The sequence below is a fragment of the Cephus cinctus genome, unplaced genomic scaffold (genome assembly GCF_000341935.2).
Source record: "Cephus cinctus unplaced genomic scaffold, Ccin1 Ccin1_scaffold3086, whole genome shotgun sequence".
Taxonomy (NCBI): Eukaryota; Metazoa; Arthropoda; class Insecta; order Hymenoptera; family Cephidae; genus Cephus; species Cephus cinctus.
Window position 1 is genome coordinate 114,381 of NW_014334458.1, and position 23,437 is coordinate 137,817.

Here is a 23,437-nt window from a genome sequence, read left to right on the forward strand (position 1 = left end):
GCCGCTCTCTGCATTACGCCTTTCGTGCCACGGTGCATGTGCCGTTTAACTGCGTTCGCACCTTTTGCATTTTACTGACAACGCTTGATATCGATACACCCTTTATATCATTCCGACATATATATATATAAATAATCCATAAGTCTATTTGTTATCGCAGTATATATTTGTCTATAGAAAATTCTATTTCTATGATGACCAGACGATTCTATTCTGTACGACCCCATGCATTATGTACCAGAGCGTTTCTTACGGAGTAAAACAATAAATAGACTCTCGTTAAAAAGGGTCCTCGCTACATCTGTCTATGTAAATATGTCTTATGGCCTATAAGGCACGTTATACCATGGATATACGTGTAAAACAAGAGACAATTTTTTTCTCTTTTCCTAGTAACACAATTTCCAATAAGAATCCCTCGCCACACCTTTTCGGTGACATCCGCCCTTTGCTCCTGAGTTTACGGCAAATTGGAGACCAACCTTCGTCTCTTCCGATGTAATTGGCAACCGATCTACAAATAGTTTTTCTGAGACTGGCCCCGATGTAATTGCCAGCAGCCAGCAACTAGTATCCTGCATGTACAACGTTAAGCGCTTAGAGATGGCTTTGAGTTACGATGAAATCCGATCATGTATAAAATTTTTTTTAAATCAATAAAAAATCAATTTTCGGTAAAATCGTATGATTTTGTATATATATATTTTTTTACGATCCCGAATATTTTATGAGTAAATTTTTTTTGGAAATTCAGATCAATTTTTTCTAGCGACTCCGTAACAGATAGCAGAGCCAACTCCTGCCAAAAGGGACAATGTAGAAAGGAGTAGCGGAAGTGGCGACTCTCGCATCGCGTGCCCTGTCATCTCGCGGCTCGTAAACCTTCTCCCTCGTCCCTGTCCTCGTCATCCGCGGCTCCTTCGACTAACTTCACCTCCTTTCATCTCCTCCGGGTGTACTAGGATCCTTGCCACCCGCGGATAGGACGTACCCACGCTCGAGAGCGTTCGCTCGGCCGCGTAATTGCTCCGCTACTGATTGACTTTTGCAGAGTTCCTTTTGTGCGACTCGCCGCCTACTTGTCTTCTGCCGCTCGAGCGATTGTCCCTGTGCTGTAATAGGCATTAATTCGGGGAAGCATCGGACGCCGGTTGCTCAACTCGACGAACTCGAAGCGATCCGACCTCCTCCGGATGACCCAGATAGCTCCTCTAGCCAATCGGAACGCCGATGACTCTTCTGGCGGATCAATAAACTGTATTGTCAAAATAATCAGTGGATCGACACCGAGATCAAGTATTTGTTTATTCCTTATTTTTAACGTTCAATCATATTTTTGCTCCAGCCACCGTCCGACCATCGATTACCTGACGTGTCCTGGGTTAATTTTTCTTTCTAGGTTATTCCCAAATGACGACTATTAAAACGAATGTTAAACTCGACTGCGAACGATCTCCCACGGCTGTGACTGTGGGAGGCATCTCCGCGTGCCGCGTCGTAAACGCCGAAAGAGATGAGCTGGTTAATGCTTTGAGATAAGTAACATGGCGTATAAAGGAGCCGCTTATGAAATGAGAATAAAGCCCTGAAAAAGGCTTGGAAAGTGGGATGGCGCGGAACCACCGAGCTAAGGACGAAGGCGGTCTCCTCTCTATTATTGGTTTACGACTGTCACGGACAAAAACGTCAAAACCCAGCCGGGTGTCTCAGGTACCGATGGCAATACCTGCTATGGAGTTATCAGTGAGTCTGGGTTATGAAAAGAGCATAACCACGAGATCTGGAGGAAATGGTCTGACAATGGCGTCTTGTACATATGGCGTATCTCCTGGAACAAAGTTATCTGGAAGATGCTGTAGATGTAGATTTTTGTTATATGTAATATGTATTCAGACCGGATATTGGGTCTTATGGCTTTTTATGCCATCGATAATCATGATAATTAAAATCTTTCCAACTTTAACAGGGATCTGTTTGTTAGTCAATGAGACGGATTGGATCCTCTTCCCGGAAGGATTGTCTTTTTCCAAACATCCCCTTAGGACGGCTCAGACTCATTCATAAAGTTTCACCACGATTCATCCCGCAGGTGTATCTACGATTCTTCGTTATGAATATCCCGAACGTATCAATCGAATTCCAACGTAGTATTTCCAATAAGTAATATAACGTGGAGATAGTGGATACTGATCTCTGAATGGACCCCAGTCAGGTCGGCTACCGGAGCCGATTTTTGTTCCTTCATCCAGCCCTTCGAGAGCCCTCCATTAAGAGAAATCCACCTTTTGCTGGAACAATGCCATTGTCCAGCGATAGCCTCCGCGGATGCTGGTATTTCCGGTTGGTTTCGGCAAAGTTTTTTTTAGGGTTAGTTTTTCTTTGAGAAGGCCATGACCAATTCACCCCTTTTGGAAAACAGGTCGAATGAAGACACCGTTGCTTTTTGAAAATTCTTAAACGATACTTCCGTATGTTATAATTAGAACACATTCTTATCCCTCGGACAATGGTTTTTTTTCATGAATTAGATTTTTTTCTTCTCAAACAGGTTGATTCTTATACAATTTTTTTTTTTTGAAAATCTTTTCAAACGTCCGTAAATCCAATTTTCACGGACTTTGTTCAATGTGTAACATTGGTTTAAAATGACCAAATTCGTGGATAGAATGACAAAAATTGTGACTAAATAAGATCACGCATGTGATCATGTGCGAGTCGTGTGTCATTAGCAGGTAGCTTGTTAGGCGGTAAGGTTTGTAGATAATGGCAGGCATTACAACACGCGACCGTCATTAACTCCTTCTTCTGTCCCTCGAACACGAGAGACAAGGCATAAATCATTATTCATAATAACCAGGCGCGACAAAAAATTCCTAACGACAGATCCTGGCCACGTTAAATGCTCGACCTGTCGTTCCACCTCATCGAATACCCGACGAACTCACCTTCAGGTATTTCATTTCGCTTTTATGAAAATTCACAAAAACAGTCATAGAAACAATATTAATAAAAGCTCAACATTCAATCCGATTCTAGAAGCCCCACTACTGTATTATAATCCACTAAAAAAATGACCACTTTCCGGTTTGGTCATAAAGCCCCATCGCAAAAATGACCAGTACGTTCTAGAACGTTCGAATAAAAATCCCATATGGCGAAGTGCTATTTCGGACCGTAGCGACGAGTATCGCGAGGAGCTACCAACGGGGAACACGTCTTCATCCAAAGTGGTAGCATTCGTCAAAGTATCGGGAGGATCGAGAAGATCGGCCACGTCGACGTCGTGTGGGTCCGAGCGTGCCGGACATAACACGGCGTCCCCTGATCGCGGGTTTTGCCGGTGCGCGACCCGAGTTTTTCGCCGTCCTCTTCTGGCGGCAACTACTGCCAGGGAAGCCAGAGTGCATTACACGCAATTAGACGCCAGGGTGGCGGCCCCCAGGTATGTCCGACAAACAGTCCCCAGACCAGTCCACTCCTCTTTACTCCATCTTCCTTCCAAGTCCTTTCCCGTCCTACCGAGATATCCGATCGTGTCGTGTCTTCGTTCTTCCACCTCCCGTCTACCTCCCTTGTCCAGCCTTCATCACTGACTCTTCGCCAAGTCCCTCGAGGGCACGGCTTGGGAAACGACCAGCCAATGTCCGCCATTCCCCTTCGAGAGGCAACATTGTGTACCTACCTCTGTACCTCCGTGTAACTCGCCGCGAGAATTACTATTGTTGCCAGTTCACCGTGTGCGGTCCATGATGCCAGTTCACTTTGTTCGAAGTGATGGACCCCGGGGTGAAAAGGGGAGCAGGGAGAGACTGTAACATCCTGTTACGTATGGTAGAAGGTATAGATCACCTTTTAATTTTATCTACCCGAAGAGAGAATATTTGTTAGAAAAAAATCTTTGTTGTCCCATAAATTCACAATTTTACTTCACCGTGCAATTATTACGTTGGTACTTACTTTCTGGGAAACATGAACTTTTCTATCAAATGTCCAACGGCTGGGTTCGCACATAGGTATGCGTACATATGTCGTATAGACAGTCAATGGCTTGGACGCTAACGATCCAGGGCCGCGCCGGGAGGGTTGCAGAAGAAGCGCCTGGCACCGTTTAACGCAGGATGCACGTAGCTCTCAGCTGCTAAGTGTAATTACCATCGGCGTAATTAATTTAACTGAAGCCAGCACTCATTTACTCCGTGACTACTCGTTAGTATCTTCCTTTTGACATAGCTCAATGTGTTTCTTTAACAATCTGACTTTTCCGAGGTTACGGCTCATGCTCGGGTCGTTATTATTTTTCGTTTGCTCGCAGCCGTCGACGAAATCAACGAAGGACGTCTGTAATTAATAATTAAGAATTAATTACTTTGATAGCTTTCTGCCAAACCAGTTAACACGGTCGGTGCCAGTGCAAATACAGTCATTGTCAAAATTATACCTCTCTTCGATTTTTTAATCTCATCTTGCATCTCATTCGGCTGACACAGCTGCTTGCCCTTTCCTTCCAGTGTCTGAATAGCACAGAATTGCTGAGATCAGCCGCCTCGTTCCATTGGCCGAAGTCGTCTTTGGCGACACGAGCCAGGATATTCCATTATGCTTCGCTACCACCTACGGCGCTGGGACATATCTATTCCCTGAAGTTGTATTGGAAATAATGAATTTTTCAAAACTTCACGATCTTCACCGCGCCGAAAGAATTGATAAAGAGAATGATCCGGGGATTTTCGGGTAGTTTGGTTAAAAGAAGCAGAAAGAAAAGGAGAACGGTTGGGACGCGGTGTCACTTAAAAAATATAGGATCCTCTTCCAGCCACCGATCCACAATTCTCCAGCTATACTCCGTCATTGTAAACTCTCGTTCTACAAGGCACGCCGAAGCGATCTAAAGCCATTGTCAAGGCGAGACCTTACAACTAACCCCGGGCTGAACCTCCTAAATATTTAACAACTGACCCAGACCAAGTTCCCTTGATCTGGCACGACGTCTACTTCACTAGGTAACAGTTGTATAATATTTTTTAATGGCAGTCTCGTGCCCCCCTAGCAAAAAAAGGAAAACAAAAAATATTTTATTTCTAAACTATCCTATACTTCGTTCGCCCTAAGACGTCCGATAAATCCATATATACAGTAATCGTGATCGTTGAATGAAAATGATTTGAAAAATGTTATCGTCCTTTCCGAACCAACTGAAAGGCGCAATCTTCAGGTCGCTAAGGTTCGCTCTACCCGGTGGTTCAATTAGCCCAGCATCCGATGGGACAGCGGGGTGGTGCAATTGCGATCTGCCATATAAATTTCTCAGTAGCCCGCGAAGACTGGCTCGAGCTGGCTAACTGTGCAGACTTTCTTGCGCCTCGTAAACCACGAGGAGAGCAAAGAGTCGTTCTCTAAAGAGTATTAAACGCCTTCCTTGTAGGCTAACAGATGATTGCTCGACGACAGTTACTATCTGGAAATGGAGCCCAGGTAAAACAGCAACAAGGCAACTACAGTTACTTATTACTTGGCAACAGCACTTTAAACTGCTCGACATCTAACACCCCGTGTTCTCACGCCTTTGACAGTCTCAGGTTGGCCGTGACGATTAAAGTAATCTCAATGATAATTCATACCGATCGAGTCATCGTTAGGTGGACCTGGGTCAACGGAAGGTCGGCATGATTGAACCGAGGATACTTGCCAAGCACTGTCCTACGTACGCACCGATAATTCATTTTTTATTACGCAACACTCCTCGAATCCTCTTCTTGTCCTCTCAACATACTTCAAGTTAGAAAAAGAAAAAAAAAAAAAAAAAAAAAAAAAAAAAAAAAAAAAAAAAAAAAAAAAAAAAAAAAAAAAAAACAAGCGCGGGCGTTTCTGGCAATTTGCCAAAAATCTCTAAGCCGCCACCGGACACCGGCGTGACCCGCGAATAGCCCTGGTCATCCCACGACACAATCGCGGAGATTCGCGAATGAGTTATGCGTCGCTCAGCGCACAGTTTGCCAAGTGCCGCTGCTGCTTGAGAAATATTTTCGCGAGAATTCGTTCGCTCCGCTTGAAATTTTTAAAATTTCCAACTTCTCGGATCCGATTGTGTCGACCAGTGAAATACATGGTGGGTTATTGTTAGTGTGCTTAATACCTGTGTCCAAGATACAGTGATAAGAGAGTGATAAAAAAAGTTCCTTAAAGCACAATTACGCAATTGCCATTTGCAATCTAGTCAGGACTTCTGGATAAATTTTCCAAAATTCTAGGTCAACCGATATGCCAAATTTGTATGGATCAAAAATCAATAGACCTTAGGTCTACGTGTGTACATACTATGCCGTTTAATTTATTCGTACATCTAGCTGTCAAAACTGACAGACTGTAAACATAACAAGAGTTCGAATATAACCGCGGGAAATACGGCGCATGCGATTTTCCAAATTAACCCCCCTTGTACCAAATGCACCAGATTGACTGTTACAAGTTCTGTTGATCCCGATGCAACCAGATGCGCCGGAATACTCATCGCCTGTCAGCCGTGCCTACCTAAGAAAACAGACACCACTAGAAATCATGAGGCCCGTAATATACGCGTAATATAAACCTCATCCTAAAAATAATCCCAATTGTGATACACACTGCCGTTGGGAAAGAGGTTAAGTTATGAGAGGAGCACGTTAGGGCGGGATAACAAGTAATGGAATTCTTTCTCGGGTAGCTTAAGAGGCTACCGTCTGCCGAAGCGGGTTTCACTGTTTTTAGTTTACAGCCGGATACCGCCGAACAAGGATTAAAAAGACGTAACGGGTCGATTCGTTCGAAGTGAGAAGAAAAAATGTGGGAAGATATGGTATCTATCGTTAATTCCAATTGATAAGATAAAATTTAGAAAGTATTTTCATGGTTGTGCATAAAAACAAAAAATTGGCGCGTAACGATAAGTTTGATCTGGATAAAGAGTGTTGTTTTACAATATGTATATAGGGTGGTCCACAACGAACGCACTGATCGAGGTTAAGGTGCTCATACAATATTTATGATGGAATGAAATTCAGTCGGTGCACTTGTACTGAATGAATCTGCATGTGTTATATACCTAATGGCTAGTTCATTGTCAAAGTTGCTGCTTAGCGAATGAAAAATATTTGTATTGGCACGTACGATAGGTTTCGTTTGAAACGAGTAAATCTTTCTGCTGTCTTGAGTCGTCAATGACACGGGCATTCGCGCGGTGTCGTAAAATCGTGAGTTCTCTCTAGGCATGGCTGAGAGGTTCTATTTTTAAAGGGGAGCAAAAGAATATGGGAATAACTAGACTGGCTGTAACGTCAGACTGATATATGATAAATGCACTTTTAATATTTGACTTCGGACCCTTAGATTTTATAAATAGAACACATCGTCATCTTTATATATTCGATTCATGCAATGGAGCATAATTTGTAAAGGACAATCGGCCAGGGCTTATTAATGCAATTGATATCTACAACAAAGACGGGGTGCAATGTCTCGATTTTTATGGAGACTGTACATAAATCATCGATCGTTCGTATTCATCCTGTGACGTATTATAGTCGGCTACGTGACAAAAACCTGGTGAATTTTAATATGGCGACGTCCTTGCGACGTTTTGAACTACGGTGCTTTTTATAAATAATTCTTTTGTTTCCGTGGTACGGTGGCATAGGATCTTAAAGAATTTTTTGAATTTTTTGTTCGTTTACCAAGAGTTCATCCGCGCTGGATATGGAGGAGGATGTCTGTAGTATCGAAAGGAAGGAGCGACGTAGATTGAAGAAGAGAAAAAGAGGCACGTCGAGTCTAGGACGATTCTTCAGGAAAGGTTAGGATCGAAGTTCTGGTGTGGCGTAATTTAGTTTGTCGTGAATGTCATTAATTTATCGTATCTTACTTGTTTTCATCGTTGCAGGCTGGTGCAGAGTAAACACTGATGAGGAGGAAACCAGCTACGAAGATTCTATCGATAAGGAAGAACGTCCACGCTGTAAGTACCGCACTATTCTTTATTTTCGATTATCTGTAACGTCTGTAGGTATATTATGGTTTACTGTTGGCGGAAGAGAAATAGACTAGGGCCCGTATTCAGAGTCACTTCTTCGTTTTAAGCACGATCTTAAGATATACTGTACCATGTATTATTATTACTATATCCACGGGCTTCGGACTGTGCTTCGTCTCAACAGAGATGAGTGGGGAGATGCACAACGCTCCGGTTTTAGGCGATACCAAAAGCATGGCGCTAAATCGTAGCGGCGAGTCCGGGAGTAGGATTTCGTGATCATCGCCTCCGTCGATAATGCAGATCCCGTCGTAGCCGAGCTGACCGCAATCACGAACGTTTAGCTTGGCAGGTAGAGGTTGTTCTCTCCCACTTATCGCTGGTTCCCAAACCAACACTTAGAACGAGGAAGCTCATCGGATATAGCCTAAATACTTTTTCTTTTCAATCCTAAATTCGAGCGCACAGTGTAAGCTCGGTAAGTTTAATATGACAAATCAAGTGTATGATGTGTATGATGCCACCAGTATACTTAATAGATATTTTACCGATGTTGCGTAGCAGAACTATTGTTAAAACCTATCCGGGGAGTCCGGAACTGTTATTTACCACTTTCGTACTAATTAACCCAAAAGTAACATAGGCATTTCGTTCAGTGGGCAGTACCATCTTTCGGTGCATTAGTAACGTTGATGGCTCGGTCGGTAACTTCATGTGCGGGTATCTACGAAGCGCAAGTTTACGTGACACCATATGGGGGTAAGATACCTCCATCTCTATATCTTCAGTCAACGATACTCCATAAGGAATTGTTCTTTATTAATAGTAGGTATTAATTAACATCTCCCAATAAATTATCTTACGCATTGAAGGATATTTATTGCATAGAAAAGTGCCTAGGGCGTAATGAAATAATTTGTAAGTGTCGGTAAAAGAAAAACGATTATGAGCAATTAGTCGGAAAAATACGTCGCATGAAAATACCAGATATCTATCTCGTCTATTTTCACGATAATAGAAAGGAAGTAAAAACTTAAGTAAGACCTAATGAGGCATTTGCGTCACGAATAGACAGCAGCTTGAAACTTTCACCAAGTAAGATTCTACGAGGTGGCGATAACAGAGAGTCGATAATTGATTTGACCAGTGAAGCGGTCCATGCAATCTGCTTATGATGCTGCATCCTGCAATTCAGGCTGGATCTTGCCTCTTACATCAAAAACATTCCATCGTATCCAACTCCGGGCGAAGTGTATGTGCACACGGTTAACTCAATGATATCCCCTTTATTATCGATGGAATCTTGAAGACATGCAGGAAATTACGAAGCTAAAGATACTTCCAGGGAATTCCGAAGAAATTTCCAAAAAAACTTTCTACCACACCGCGACATAAAATATTTACTGATTTGTCCAAAATATTTTTACGACTAAATTCTAACGAGAACAATATTTGTTTTCATCAAATCAGAAATTAATTTGTCGACATAACATACATAGCCCCCTTCGTTACAAAAAATTTTAGTAAAAATACACTTGAAAAAAAAATTGCATTAAGGAATATAGTTTTGGAATATGGATTGTTCGTAATGTGGATCTAAAATGAAAGAAAAATTATTTTAATGAAATAAAAAATTAGTATAGGAGTCTTTAGGCATCTTATAGACTCCTTGGGAAATTTCAATTGCATTTTCAAAAACTTATTACTTGCATTAAGTAAAAATTTAAAAAATGTATATACATATACACATACGTATAATTGTAGCAAAAGGCAAATTTTTGTCCTTTATCAATTATGATTCAAGACCTCCTCTTGCTAATTCATCAGCATACCAAGCGATTCCCATAGTAGATTGCAACATGAGAATGCACTAAGAGACGCTAATCGCTAGGTCGAGGTTTCAGCAAGAGGTCAACTTTGGTCAGAGGTGCAGGCAGCTTAGCAACCACAGTGTATACAACCCCTAAAGGTCCAGCACAAAGTAGATGCCCAGCTTCTAGAGGGATGCAGAATATATTAAAGAGGTCGATACCAAACCGCAAAATAGATACGCTTACAAACCGGGTGTACAAAATAACACCATAAAGTCATATACATATACCGACAGGATGCAAAATCTTCGAATAAACATTACCGTAGGTTTGGAATTGAAAAATTTAAACCTTCGATAAATCATCCCTCAGATAACCCTTCGCGTAAATAATTATTAAAACGAGCAAGTAAAACTTTAATAAAAATAGTAACACCGAGTAGTAGAATTGTCTCGAATAAATTTTCCACCCGTTGTATTATCGACGTCTCGAATATTCCCTTGGGGAAGATACTTCATCCCCCTTACCATGACAATCAACGTGTTAAGACTCCCACCCTCAATTTCTTGGATGATAAAATGAAAGAAAGAAAACACGTACCGTTGCGGGATTCCGTTGAGTGGATTCTAAATCAAAATCCACCCCCGCCAACCCTTTCGCTTTACTATCTCAGAGCATCCCTCTTATCTTGCTTTCCTCCCACGTGTCACGCTCTGTTTTGCTTGTCTTTCGGCACACCTGATGTATATTTGACTATTGACAAATGACTTGAAAAATAAAATTCAGCTCGCACGCGAGCGTCTATGCGCGTGAAGTTGGCGGATCAACTTCCAGCAGATCACAAATAAATGGGAGTTCTTTTCGCATGCAACTGAGTTCTATAGTTCGTCATACATTTCAGTAATATTTGGCGCGAGTGAAATCGCAACAGCATTTATGATTCGTACGCACCATAACTTAGATCCACGCGATTGCTTTATCTTTTCAAGAAAGACAAAAAGAAAAGCAAAAGACTCCTGTAAAAGGGCGAATTTTTTTTTTTTACCGCATCATTAATTTTATCCTGACGTAATTGTCACACCGTCTTACCACAATCCCATTTACGGAAATTATCTTTCCTCCTCTTGATCTTCCTTGGTGCCTCAAATCATGACAAAAAATCATTATGAAAAATCATCCTGAAAAAGTATATACGGTGGTTGTAGCGACAACAGAAGCAATGATCTGAGGTCGCACCTCTAAATTTAGTTAGGCCAAACGCAGGCCCGGGCATCCTTCTACCCTGGGGACAATGGGTGCCACCCTCTATAAGCTTCCCCTGTAGCACACCATCCCTGCCGTTTGAGTAACATCTGTATACGTACACACACTATACATTTATTCTTGACACCCCCTCCATCTCTCTCTCTCTCTCTCTCTCTCTCTCTCTCTCTCTCTCTCTGTCTCTCTCTTTGCCAATCTGTACAAGCAACAATGCTCTTACATTCTCAGGAAGATTGCATTATCACGAGGTCAGATTTACACAAGCGTATGCTTAAGGGTTGCTATAATATAACATTGTATCCTGTGATACAGTACGTTGAAAATCTCGAGAATATGAAGAGGACACCCTTAAAAAAGTCCTTAGGGAAAAGTAACTAAGAGTAGCTCGAGATTATATATATATGGTGTATTTTAAGTTACGTAATGATAAAAGTTACAAGGGTAGTAGATCAATTCATAAATTGATATTTAGTTATTTTTTGTAACTGAATATTCAAGGGTTGTCATGAAAAGGATGTAGGGCGAATAAGTTCTGCATGAATATATTCGATAATGTTTCTTGCTGTAAATGGGGTTCATCTGAAAAAGCACTCCTGGCAAAATATCGACGTATCAACTTACGCGCGTGTATTCTCGTGACACTTTCACCCTTATGAAAACTCCCGAGAACTCATTTAAGGGCTGAATTGAATCGCCAGAATTTACCATCTCGCGAATCACACCTCGAATTATTTAACGTTCCTAATATATAGTAATAGTAGTTTGAGATACATTTGCGACACACGGCACCATATTACTTTCTGTCTTCGCCCTCTATTTATCAATTTGTCATTCTGTCGCTCGATCACGACCGGCCATCCCTTCCCTCCCAAAACTCACATACGCCATGTCCGCCCTTTTACGATCTTCGCGTCTCACGTATCCAATGGACCAAACCGCAGCGTCCCAACGTCCGTCCTTATTGATTTTCATTTTTTGTTCATATAAAACAAAGCAAAATTTATAGGTTAAATTATATATATGTATACATACTGATTAAGGACAACGTGATTCTCTTGTTCACGTGTCCTCGAGTAATTAGCATTGATGAGATAATTATTTAATCGAAATTACACTACGTAATTAAAATTTGCGTAATTCTGTAGTATTATTTAATTGTCTCTGTAGTTTACTTTTTTCTTACATCTCTGCTATTAAATTTCTCTGTGGATGCTGTCGGGAGCAGAAGGCACGTTGGACAATGGGATACGGCGTCATAAATGATAGCGAGAAAAAGGATGCTTTTTTTTAGGAAATTCAATTTTGCCGAACGATAGCGATACTATTCCTCGAAGCAAGAGTTACAGATTAGGGTAGAGGGAGGATAAAATTCGAGCGAAATCCAATAAGAGTATCCATGGACCGGTTCTTCGACGACGGGAAATCGTCGTTTTGTGTTCGATTATCTTAGAGGGCAGAGATAAGGCAAAAAGTTGTAGGGGAAAATAATAAGGGAAGTTCCGTGCAATTCTCGTACATTGCTACCTATGGCAGTATCGGTTTTCGAAAAATTAATAAAAGTTTTGTAATAAATTGAAATTCATTATTGAATAGACTTGAAGTTTTATCAATCCACAGTTGGTATTCGTGTCTTAAATTTGACTCGCTAGGTGTCTATTGCATCTATCGAGACAGAGATTAATATAAAAAATTATAAAATTTTCCATTTCTTTAAACATTTTAAGTAATTCTGAATTTTTTTCGAAAAGCGGCTAATTCGCACGCATTGAATGACGATAGCGACGGCCAATCGGCATCGCGAATAGCAGTTATGGCATTTCGAGATATTTTCGATATATCATATATTATCTATGACATGGATCTTGTGCCAAAGGGTTTACGAATGACTTTGGGACATAGTCATTTGTAATCGGAGCTTAGGGAGTTTAGGTGAATTCGGTAATTCTAAGATGGTGAGCGGTACGTCTTGGTCAGAAATTTTCGTAGCGAGTAGATGGCGCAGCTTACCAGCATCTTATCTCCCTCGTCGCCGAAAACTTTGACGATTAACGTCGTGACAGTTGTAGAATGTTAATCCGACGGACTTCCGTCGTGGGAAATCGCCACTGTTAAGTTTTACCTAGTCAAAGACCTTTGGCTATTAGTATCATTATATTATTTGTCCCATTGCGTGATAGGCTGGATTCTCATTGTTATTTAATAGGTCATAGCGTTTGCTGCAATATTGTACAGTGATGGACACGTCTGTGTCCTCGTGATCGACGTACAAATTCTGTGGCTATCACGGGAAAGCGCGTCGGGATAGATTTTCATTAAAGTCTGTCCATGCTGAAAAAAGATGGCGGAAGGGATGTGCCAAATGCACGTCGTGCGAAAATTGACGAACGCAGCGAGCTGAAATTGACGGGTTGCGAAATACGTGCTGGTATTTTCGAGTACGTTTATGCCGAAGTTGAATAATTTGGGCGCCGATTTTTTTTTCCCCTGATACCTTCACTTTCTCCCAAGTAATAAAATCGAATGCGACAATTATAATGGATATTGCGAATTTACGTGAGAAATTTTAAGACTGTTTCGACAGCAAGGGAATACACAATAACTCAGGGGCTTGGAAGTTCGAGTTGGAGGGTTGAGACTCTTAAGAAGACAAATGCAAATTGTAAGCAGTCATGGAGCTGGAATAATCATTTGTGAAATCAGGAAAATTTTGTATATTTTTTGGCCTTCTTTTTTTTTCACTCTGCGTCATAATACTGACAAGCTATAAGGAATTTTTTAAAATTGAAACTTCACGTCAAGCTCATTCTCTTTTATTGGCATTATATTTGATACACTCGATATTCTCTCTTACTCCCGAAGGAAATGTAATTACGATCCAGAGGGAGAATGTGGTTCATCCGGAAGCGAGACAACTCCGCAAAGTCAATAAAACTAGGGCAATTTCCGTTTTACATTACGACTCGCTTTACGTGTTTTAGAAAATTTCTCACGAAATACAGGTAATTGAACTGCTTTTATAAAGCAATTGTATTTACATGCCTGTGGGATCATGGACTGTGTTACGGTCTGGAAAATCAATTGAGAAGTAAGAACCACATACGCACTTCACGAGCAGACACATACGGTATTGTACCTTCGTTCCATATATTATTTTCACGCAACTGTCTTATTGTGAAATTCGAAAAATATATTAGAGATATTTTATATTAAGTTCGAAAATAGTAAATATTAGAATGAATTACCGAATAGTAAGAATTTTTAATCTAACCAATTCCTCATTCCTGGAAACGATTCAGCCGCTGAGTCAGTAGTTATTGAGCGAAATTGGCGAAAATTCTTGCAGCATCCAGCAGAGCTGAATTCCCGGTCCATTTATGTAAGATGGATCGATCGAGCCATAATACATAAATAAGATGAATTCAATTCACATAATAAACTCCAATCAGAGAAACAGAAGAAAAGAGGGAAGCCAATTAGCGTGTTCAAAGTTGCTTTATTACGAAAGATAAAAAAGAGGCGGGGTAAGAAAAATAATATAAGAAAAAAAATAAAACCAAGAACTTACCCAGTGGGCACCGACCATGATCATTTATCTCAAGGGCTTATCCTACGCTTGTCAGATTTTCTAGACTGTTTTCACAAAACCCACCGGAGCATCCTAAGGAGGATGGGGGAGGAGTCAGAAGCTGTTTAATTAGCTCAGAATCGAATCAAACTCTAATTGCATTTTGCCTGCAAGTTTACTTCTTTTGCGAAAAAAAAAAAAAATGTCCGTAAAGCTCCATGAAACTTTCATCTCGTCTATTTGAAATTCATCTAAAACGGTATAGTATATACGGAATACCATTATGGCCCCCAGGATGATTACGTGCGTATTACAATAACGCTAAAACCTGATAATGTAATGAGATTTAGCCTGACTTGGTTATATAGTCCAGTTTCTATGGTTTTCCTCTAATTCTCCTCCACCTCGCTCTATTCGGTAATCCCATAGTCGCCACTTTATCTGACTTCCCGCTTCGCTTTTTCATTGCCTCAGCTCGTTACTTCGCTCTCTGACAATTAAAGTAACGAGTAAGCGAGTTTGAGTGGAAAATTGTCATTGTTACGTGTCCACCTCAATTCGACATACAAGATTATCCATCTGGACCACGAGAGGCTGGGACTTTTATGAATTACACATGCCCTTAGAAAATTTCTACTTGGCTCGAATCACGTGGATTAAAAGCAGTTTTTATATTTTCAATATATCACAGGACCAAAGGATAACAATAATAATCCTGATAAAATTAATCGAGTGACCCTATATAAAATATTTTTACAAGCTTCAAATAATACCATATACATATATATATTTCTCATGAAACCCAGATGATCGTTAAAATATATACGATTTCAGTTGGTAACCCTTTCTCGGTCCTTTCATCCTTCAGTAACATCCTTATCAACTGATAAAGGATATTCTAACCAATAAAGTCCTATAGTTACCTGGTAGTTATCTCAACACTTTGTTAATCTCGTCCTGATAACCCTTTCTCGTTTCCAACCCCCCCACCCCACCCCACCCCGAATAAAGGACGACTACGTAGGGAGAAGGACGAGATACGTTGCATACCAAGATAAATGTTATTTCTACCGGATGAAACAGATGGCCAGGATTCGTCTCCTCTCAGAAGAAGTACATTAACTGAGAAATCCTCGATATGTGCTTCGGTCGACCGTAGTTTCGGATAAAATGATTTCTACCATTTCATTTCCGTTAAAATCCACATCGAACCGGATATTTTTGTAGAGAAGAATAAAATATTGAAAAGATATATAATAAGACAGTCTTTGATTACGCGACGTTACTAGCTCCCATAATTAGGTGTGAATCGAGTGACGCTCACGGGCTGAGCAGAATGAAGCATAAATTGCAAATTTCCTGAAGGCATACAATTAATTAGAAACTTGTCTCCAGGTAGATGTTTACCCGATAGCAAGCACTATGACGAACTCTGCAAATTTATGGAGCGTTTCCAACGACCCGCTGGCAATATGCTGTTGGCCAATCTTAGGACGAGACACTGGATAGATACTACAGATATTGGATATAGATGAAAAGATAGATCATCCAGAATGAAATGGCCGATAGCTTATTTATATGCATACCTAGTATATATGTGAATAATATATAAATGGATACGGTACTTCAATACGGTGATACGAATATGTTGAGCTTTTCGATGCTTTTGTATTCACAGAATCCTCTATGGGTCCAGACGAATGCACGTGATACGATTACGAAGTTTTGCTAAGTGTTTGCAAGCATATGAATACTGAGACCGTTATACGCATAGATAAAGGGTGCATATGTGAATATATATGGTGTATATATATATATATATACATATATACACATATGTGGGCAGGAAGATCTTACATTGGAATGTGCAGCATCGGAAAATAATGAAGCTCTCTGGCAGCTTTGTAAGTTCACGTGGGTATAACTATATGGGTGAAATTCAAAGAGATATACTATATACACTGGTAATCGAGTTTATCGATAAGTGTAGATAAAGGTTAGTCGATCGTAACGACTCTTGTTAATTCGTAGAAAGTATACAAGGGATGATAATAGAAGATTGTGGTATGATAGTAGGGAACGTAAATTTCATGTTTTATCGTAAATTATACCGATCGTACATATTACTATCGCATCGCGACCCTCCATTTTCACGTAAGGGAAATAACTCGGACAACCCCTGAAAGTACGTGCTACCATTGATTGCAGAGCATAATTTGCCTCGCGGGTCGAACGCTAAGGGTAGCAATATTTATTGGAAGATTCGTAGATTTTCTTTTTAATGATTAAGACGTTATCGGTACATTACGTAATTGAGGAAAGGATGAAACTACCCTTGAACTATATAAATTATTTTTTTCGCTAAATTTTGACCTGCGAAATTTTTTTTTGGAGTTGTACAAAGTATACATCCGATATAGTTTAGATACGTTAATACGGTTAATGTCAATTAACACTGTGACGTGCGCGATGAATTTCATTAATGCATCAGATTCTAAAATGTCATAAACATTATTGTATTAGGGTGCGAAGATATTGGCTAAGGGCTGCAAGCAAATTTTGTTGACCTAATGGCAATTTATAGGTGGCAGGTGACAATAAATTTGCAACACACATCCAGAAGGTGACCGCGCGTTCAGACGCACCAGAGGGTGCTACCTCTATTCGCCTAGTATACTGCTAATTTCATATAGCCATGAGATATAGGATATATACAGGGTGTTCTGTATAGTGCAGAGTAAGTGTGTAGGGTGTTGAAGAACACGTGGATATTACGTAAGAGCTTTTCGCCCTGAAAAATCATCGAGAGCAGTACTTGGACCCCTTTTTTCCGGTCAAGTGACTCTTTGCGATCAAAGGGTAGTAGACGTAGACACGTTTAAAGTCCCAGTGGGAATTTGAGTTCTTCCAATATGTAGCTACATAGGGGTAGATATATAACTATGTGCTGGTAGGTGCGCGGAGCAAGTTGTACAAAAAAGATATAATGGTCGCAGAGGGATGAAGGCAGGATTTGGATTTTTGGAAAAAAAAATGTTGATTTTGGTTTAAGACCATTTGTTTTTTCATCGACAAAATGGCTGAAGTCATGAGCAAATTTATTTTTTTGAATGATGCAATTATGGCTGTAGGCACATACTCTTGTACGGAGGAAGTTAAAGGATGGTTATCGATCGGGAGTCTTATTTTCGCGGGGGTGGGATACAAGAATTGGTTTAGCCTGCTATAGGAATTTTGTCATCCGCCAGCTCATCTGCCTCCCCCAAGTGAAAAGTGTCGGTTTAATTTCCAAAGGTGGCTTAGGATAATCCCCGTTAAGTACACATTATCCGTGCAAATAATGGTGGAAATCGAAGGGAGGATTTTCCAGGACGAAATGACGCCGAGATAACGTATAGACCCGGTCCCCGCTCTCTGTCTCCTCTAAGGGCTGGTCCGCACAGCCTCCTTCCCACTCAATAGAGATATTGATTCTCGGTTTCCCTCAAGTATCCCGAAACCGGTAGTTCCGAGCAAGATCGTTGGATTTGGCCACAGGAAGTGGTCAATACTCGATACCATGACCAACCCCCAGTTACCAACCCCTGCCGTGCCATGTCGTCGGTATATGGAATGCAAAGGGTGGTACCCGTTCTCTCTATCGCATTTCCATTTGCGATTTCACGGAAGTGGGTTATATTATCCTAAAGCAACCAATTCCCACCCCTGTATTCCAAGGGGGTAGTGCTAGCTGGGTGGGTAAGGTAGGTACCTACCTAGTAGTACCTAGGTAGACAGGAGGGTAGAAATGGGGAGATGGAGGAACGTCGTATCCTAGTGTTCCGATGGTATGGGCGACCATGGCAACAGGTTGCCTAGCAACAGCGGAGCTTTCATCCCCGTACAGAAGCGTATTTTTTTTTTTTTACCAGGATACATTTCACGTAGAGAACTGAAATTTAAGCTCATCCATTATTTACGCACTGCGACTACAATAATATTCCAGAAAAAAGGAAGCCGCAATTTACCCCCAAAATATTTCGGACACGTCTCCGCGCCCACTCCTGTTTCTTTCCGAGGGATGACGAGGGTACACGTTATTCCTACTTCGAGATCCTACCGAGATAGTCAAAAACGGCGACTTCCGTTATCCCGGGAAAGTCGTCCTCGATACCTCAGCCAGATCGAAACCGCCGACAACGTGCCGAGAACGCAATTGAATTATCATGAGAATCGTCAACGTCGTAACTCGGTTCAGTTATGCGGATTATATTATCTCCAAATATACAAGGTTACCCGGTATATCCCGATACCTACTTGTATCATACGCGGACAATACAGAGATGCTGATGATCCTGTCAGTAAGATATCGGAGCGAGACAATATACCAGGTCATCCAACTGAAACGCACTTTGGATTAATCTGACTTAAAAAAACGGCAGGTATCCATTAATACAATTCGAAAAGGGCAAAAGTCATAGGTTACCTATGTGTGGCATTGTTTTGCTCGCTTCGATCGATGCAATTTACGTGTACCGCTGAGAATAGGCAGTTTATCGTACGATGCTACCCTTGGAAAGCAGACCCCTATAACATTCGAAACATATGGAGAATCTCTACGTGCTCGAGAGTATTCGCACGCAGACGTATCGTCCCCTTGCAACTATTATTATTATTTGCACAGTGCGGCAGAGCAAGTGATAATTTTTCTATCGCCGATGCGCATTATCAATTATGTGAGCCTTATTTCGGATCATCCCTTAATACTTGCCCACCCACCACCCATCCAACCCCACACCAACGTAGACTCGGGTCATATCTTCTTGCAGCCGCATTTGCATATAAATGAAACGTTAAACGACACCCACCCCTTGGACCACCCTATGTCCCTCGCGAAATACGAGCCCGTTTAACTGAAATTCAGTAGCCCGTCGACTTCGTCAGAATGAAATCGTTTGGCTGCGGATAAATTAGTTTGGCTTCTTCGACCCTTGCTTAACCTATGACCTCCATACGTTTTCAGAGATTACGTACACAAGTATACATATATCTATAAGCCCCATAGCTCAATGGTACTTACTACACCACCTTGCTATCCCATACAATCCCTAACACGTGGCAATGATATCGTAAAGATTCGAAGATATCGTCTCATATACCAGCTACGTAACGTTTTGGTATCAACTAGGAAATTTTTTTATTCAAAATCAATTTTAAGGTAAAACCGAACACCGAAGATATTCGCGTTCCTTCCAGTCACTTTGATCAATCAGAAAATAAGCTTGGAGGGGAGAGAGCGTTTTACCCGAGCTGGTTTGTATGGTAATTTCCTTAAAAAAAAAAAAAAAGGACACCCGTTGGTTAACGAGTCCCAAACGTATAATATAGGGTGGTACTAAAAGCACCATAAACTCCAAGGAGACGCTTAGCAATTCGTCAAGTAAGCATTTATCAAGTATTAACAAATGGGGATTCGACCGTAAGGGTTTTTAACTTTCCCAAAAGTACCAAGGGTGCTCTACCACTGTTCCATTATGCATTAGCACTGTGCACGCAACACGCTCAGGTAAACATTGGATCTATATATATATGTATATATATGCTGGAGGATGTGTATATATATATGGTATACATATAGGCAACTATACAGTCTGGAATATGTATTTCCTGTAACGACGGTTGAATATAGTGCGAACCCACGTGCAAACACATATTGTAACGAAACACAGAAATTACATGCATTTCGTGCAAATAGAAATCGACGACCCCGTGAACTATGAAAATAGCTGCGAGTAGAACGGTTAGTTTGGATATCATTGAGATTATTCGGAAAATTACAATATATCCGACAGAGTGACAGTACATTTTGTCGATAACGAAGGGGGTAAAGCATTTTGGGGAGAACGTTACGTGAATTCTGAAACAAGAGGATGCTGGTTTCACTTTGCCAATAATTCCGCTCAAAGAGATAAATCCTTCAGGAACACGAAACGTCGACGCGTCGTTTAAAGCCAAGCGAATATTTTCGTGAATTTCTGACATTTTTCATTGCATCGTACGACTCGTGGGAAAGTAGGTATTTTTTTATCTGTCTTGTCTTATCGATATAATGGATTTTTTTTAATTGAAAAAATTAAATTGAATTTTATTGATTTCATGTTGCTTTTAACGACCATGTTGAAAAAGACTATAAAATTTTGGAAATTTTATAATACAAATCCTGAAATCTTGTTAGACAGGAAAATCGTGGAGGAACCTTCTGGTTTGTTGAATAGGAAAAAAAAACAAAGTTCCTGAAGGACTACTTCCATTTGCAGATTGCGTCGAATTCCTTTCAGAGTTTTAAACCCCTCGGGAGGGCTCTAGGGTCTAGGTAAAGGTAAGACACCTTCAGGAACATCGGTAGGAGTACCGAACGATCCTCGGCAATAAAATCGAATAACCGATTTATCATGGAGCGAATTTTTCTATAAACTCGTTACATACAATTTCATAAGGGTTGCCAACCCTAAATGTATGCTTTTTTTCACGGCCTAGGGGGTTCTCTTCTTAAAGACAGCTTCTGAGAAAAAACCCATCTACCCTCCCTTTAGTCTTGTCAAACAGAATTATTTGGTGCACGTAGGTCGGGTATTTCTGACCCGGTCCCTTGGCCGAGGGGTGGATCTAATCAAATTTAGAGGACAGACTCGGAACTAAAACAACCTCAAGACAAAATAAACACAGCATCCCCTCTTTAATTTACTCAGAGGCTACTGCGATTAAGGGCCTACTCAGAGTCTTTTTTCTTCAACGTGTGTAGCTATATACTTATATGTATAAAACTTAATACCCAACGTCCCTTAAGGTGCGTACACAGGAATATGAGTAAGTATCCAAAGTTTTGGTGTAACTATAGAAAGGGTTTTTGTCGCGCAATAAGCCTGAGGCTTAAGGAGAAAGGGGTGAAGGGGGGGGGGGTACTAGAACACAAGCATAACCAAGAGGAGTTAAATAGTGTAAAAGAAGAAGTAATAATAGAGAAACCAAGAACGCGAAACAACAACGAAACCATTAAATAGACCACTAAAACATTCCAACCGGTTGAACACGGTTAAGGGGCAAAAAATGAAGCGTGTGTACCGGGCATAATGAATCCCGACCGTATTTGCTTGGTGCGAGCCGTTACTATACATACGTTATATAATATGAATCGTTTACTTATCCATATAATATTCGCTGGTCCTTTTCACATTTTTCAACCCTTGAATAACCAAAACTGTCCCTTTTGCTCTGACCCTTCCAAAAGATAAGACTTTATCTAAAGGGCGACCCGTTAGATTTTCTGGAAAATTTTCAAGGTAGTCTTCTACGTATGCGTGCTGTATGTCTGCTGCGCGCTTCCAAACCCTGACTACTATTACTATATAGATATAGTGGTTGGGGTAGGTAACTGTTTTTTTTTTCGATGTTCTTTTTCACGCTTTTTCTTTTCTATTTCTGACTTTCCTTTTATCAAGACCAAATATCGCAATACCTTATACGAGCGTCCCCCTTATAGATCGACGACACTTTTACGACCAACCGTAAGCAACGTGCTGCCGGCCACGCTACTGAGAATCAATATTTAAACTTTTATAGCGGACGGTACTCCTTTTGCGGTATTGAATACAAATTTCTTTTTGCTTTTGCGTTTTTTTTTTTTTTACGTTTTAACGCTCTTATCATCCGTGCAATTATCACAGACACGTCACCATGACAACCAAATGTGTCTTTTATTAATTATATAATATCGTGAAGGTTTATGACTTCGGGCAATTATATTGCGAATAAAAAAAATATTGCCGGGTGTCAAATTTATCTTCGCTTTTCTTTTTTCTTTTATTCACTTTTATTATTCGTCATATTATACCAGGAACGAGTCTCGTTTTACTAGTGTCTATGAAATTTAAATGACCCGCCACTCTAGCCATCGACGTATTTACATGCCCCATTTATACGTAGACGAACCGCGTCCCGCGGAATTAACGTGTCCCAATGAAATTACAGGAACTCGGCATCACAGAGCGTCGAGGAAACTTTGAAATTCTCCGTCGCGACAAAGAACTCTCGAGGAGCCATCAATCTGACGTAATCCATGAAAATCCCTTGAATCTCATTATCACCGTTATAACTAAGTTTTAAGACTTACTTGAAAAAAAGAAAATAGTTTGTCGTAGTACGAAAAAAAAATACTCGGCAGCCATATTGGACACTATTTTATTAATCCAAAAATGATTAACTCTTTCCCCGTCGTATTAATAACGCTGTAAAAAATTTCATAATAAAAAAATTAATAATAAATTTCAAAAAATCTCGTCAAAATTTAAAAACTGCCCTGTCCGTCCTTCGTATAAAAAATATCTGGTCCGTTCGTCAAGAGATAAAATGACGATAACGAAAAGTGTCAAAAACCCGAAATTATATGTATAAAACTGGAAGAAAATACAAAGCAAACAGGAAGAACGAGAGTATAAGACGGAGAAGACAGAAACAATCCGCACGTCGTTTATTCATCGATTTGGACGAGTCGCAGGGCATTTTACGAAGATTTCAGAAATATCGAATTCGACTCGTTGCCAAAACTTATTTTTCAATGCCGCGTTCGCGATAACTTTTTCGGCGACAAGACCAACACACGAATTTTATCCGTATCTCTGTTTGCACGCAAAACTAATTTATTTCAGTCGAAATCGTTTCCTCCAAAATAAATATACATAGCTCGGTTATACCTACACTGGCCGCGAGATTGTATCCATAACGTGAATCTCTCTTTTATTTGAATTTCTCGAAGTTTCG

General features: G+C 40.5%; 1 protein-coding gene and 1 long non-coding RNA gene across 5 annotated transcripts in view; one reads left to right on the forward strand and one right to left on the reverse strand.

Moving 5' to 3' along the window:
- Nucleotides 1-169: 169 nt before the first annotated feature.
- LOC107274440 lies at nucleotides 170-8,189 on the reverse strand. Of its 2 annotated transcripts, XR_003061804.1 has the most exons (5): nucleotides 8,133-8,179; nucleotides 7,895-8,029; nucleotides 4,439-4,637; nucleotides 3,958-4,338; nucleotides 170-3,862 (listed from the first exon to the last, which is right to left on the reverse strand). It is a non-coding gene; the product is annotated as an uncharacterized LOC107274440 (long non-coding RNA). The 2 variants fall into 2 exon arrangements; XR_001539454.2 differs by having other exon boundaries at nucleotides 7,895-8,189.
- The window catches only part of LOC107274438 (Kv channel-interacting protein 1), a gene marked incomplete at its 3' end in the record, with an annotated part of 94,428 nt that continues 76,985 nt past the window's right edge, over nucleotides 5,995-23,437 (forward strand). Inside the window, 3 exon segments of one of the 3 annotated variants that reach the window (XM_025091696.1) lie at nucleotides 5,995-6,106; nucleotides 7,363-7,825; nucleotides 7,913-7,987. In XM_025091696.1, coding sequence (XP_024947464.1) covers nucleotides 7,729-7,825; nucleotides 7,913-7,987 — 172 coding nt within the window. 3 annotated transcript variants of the gene reach the window in all.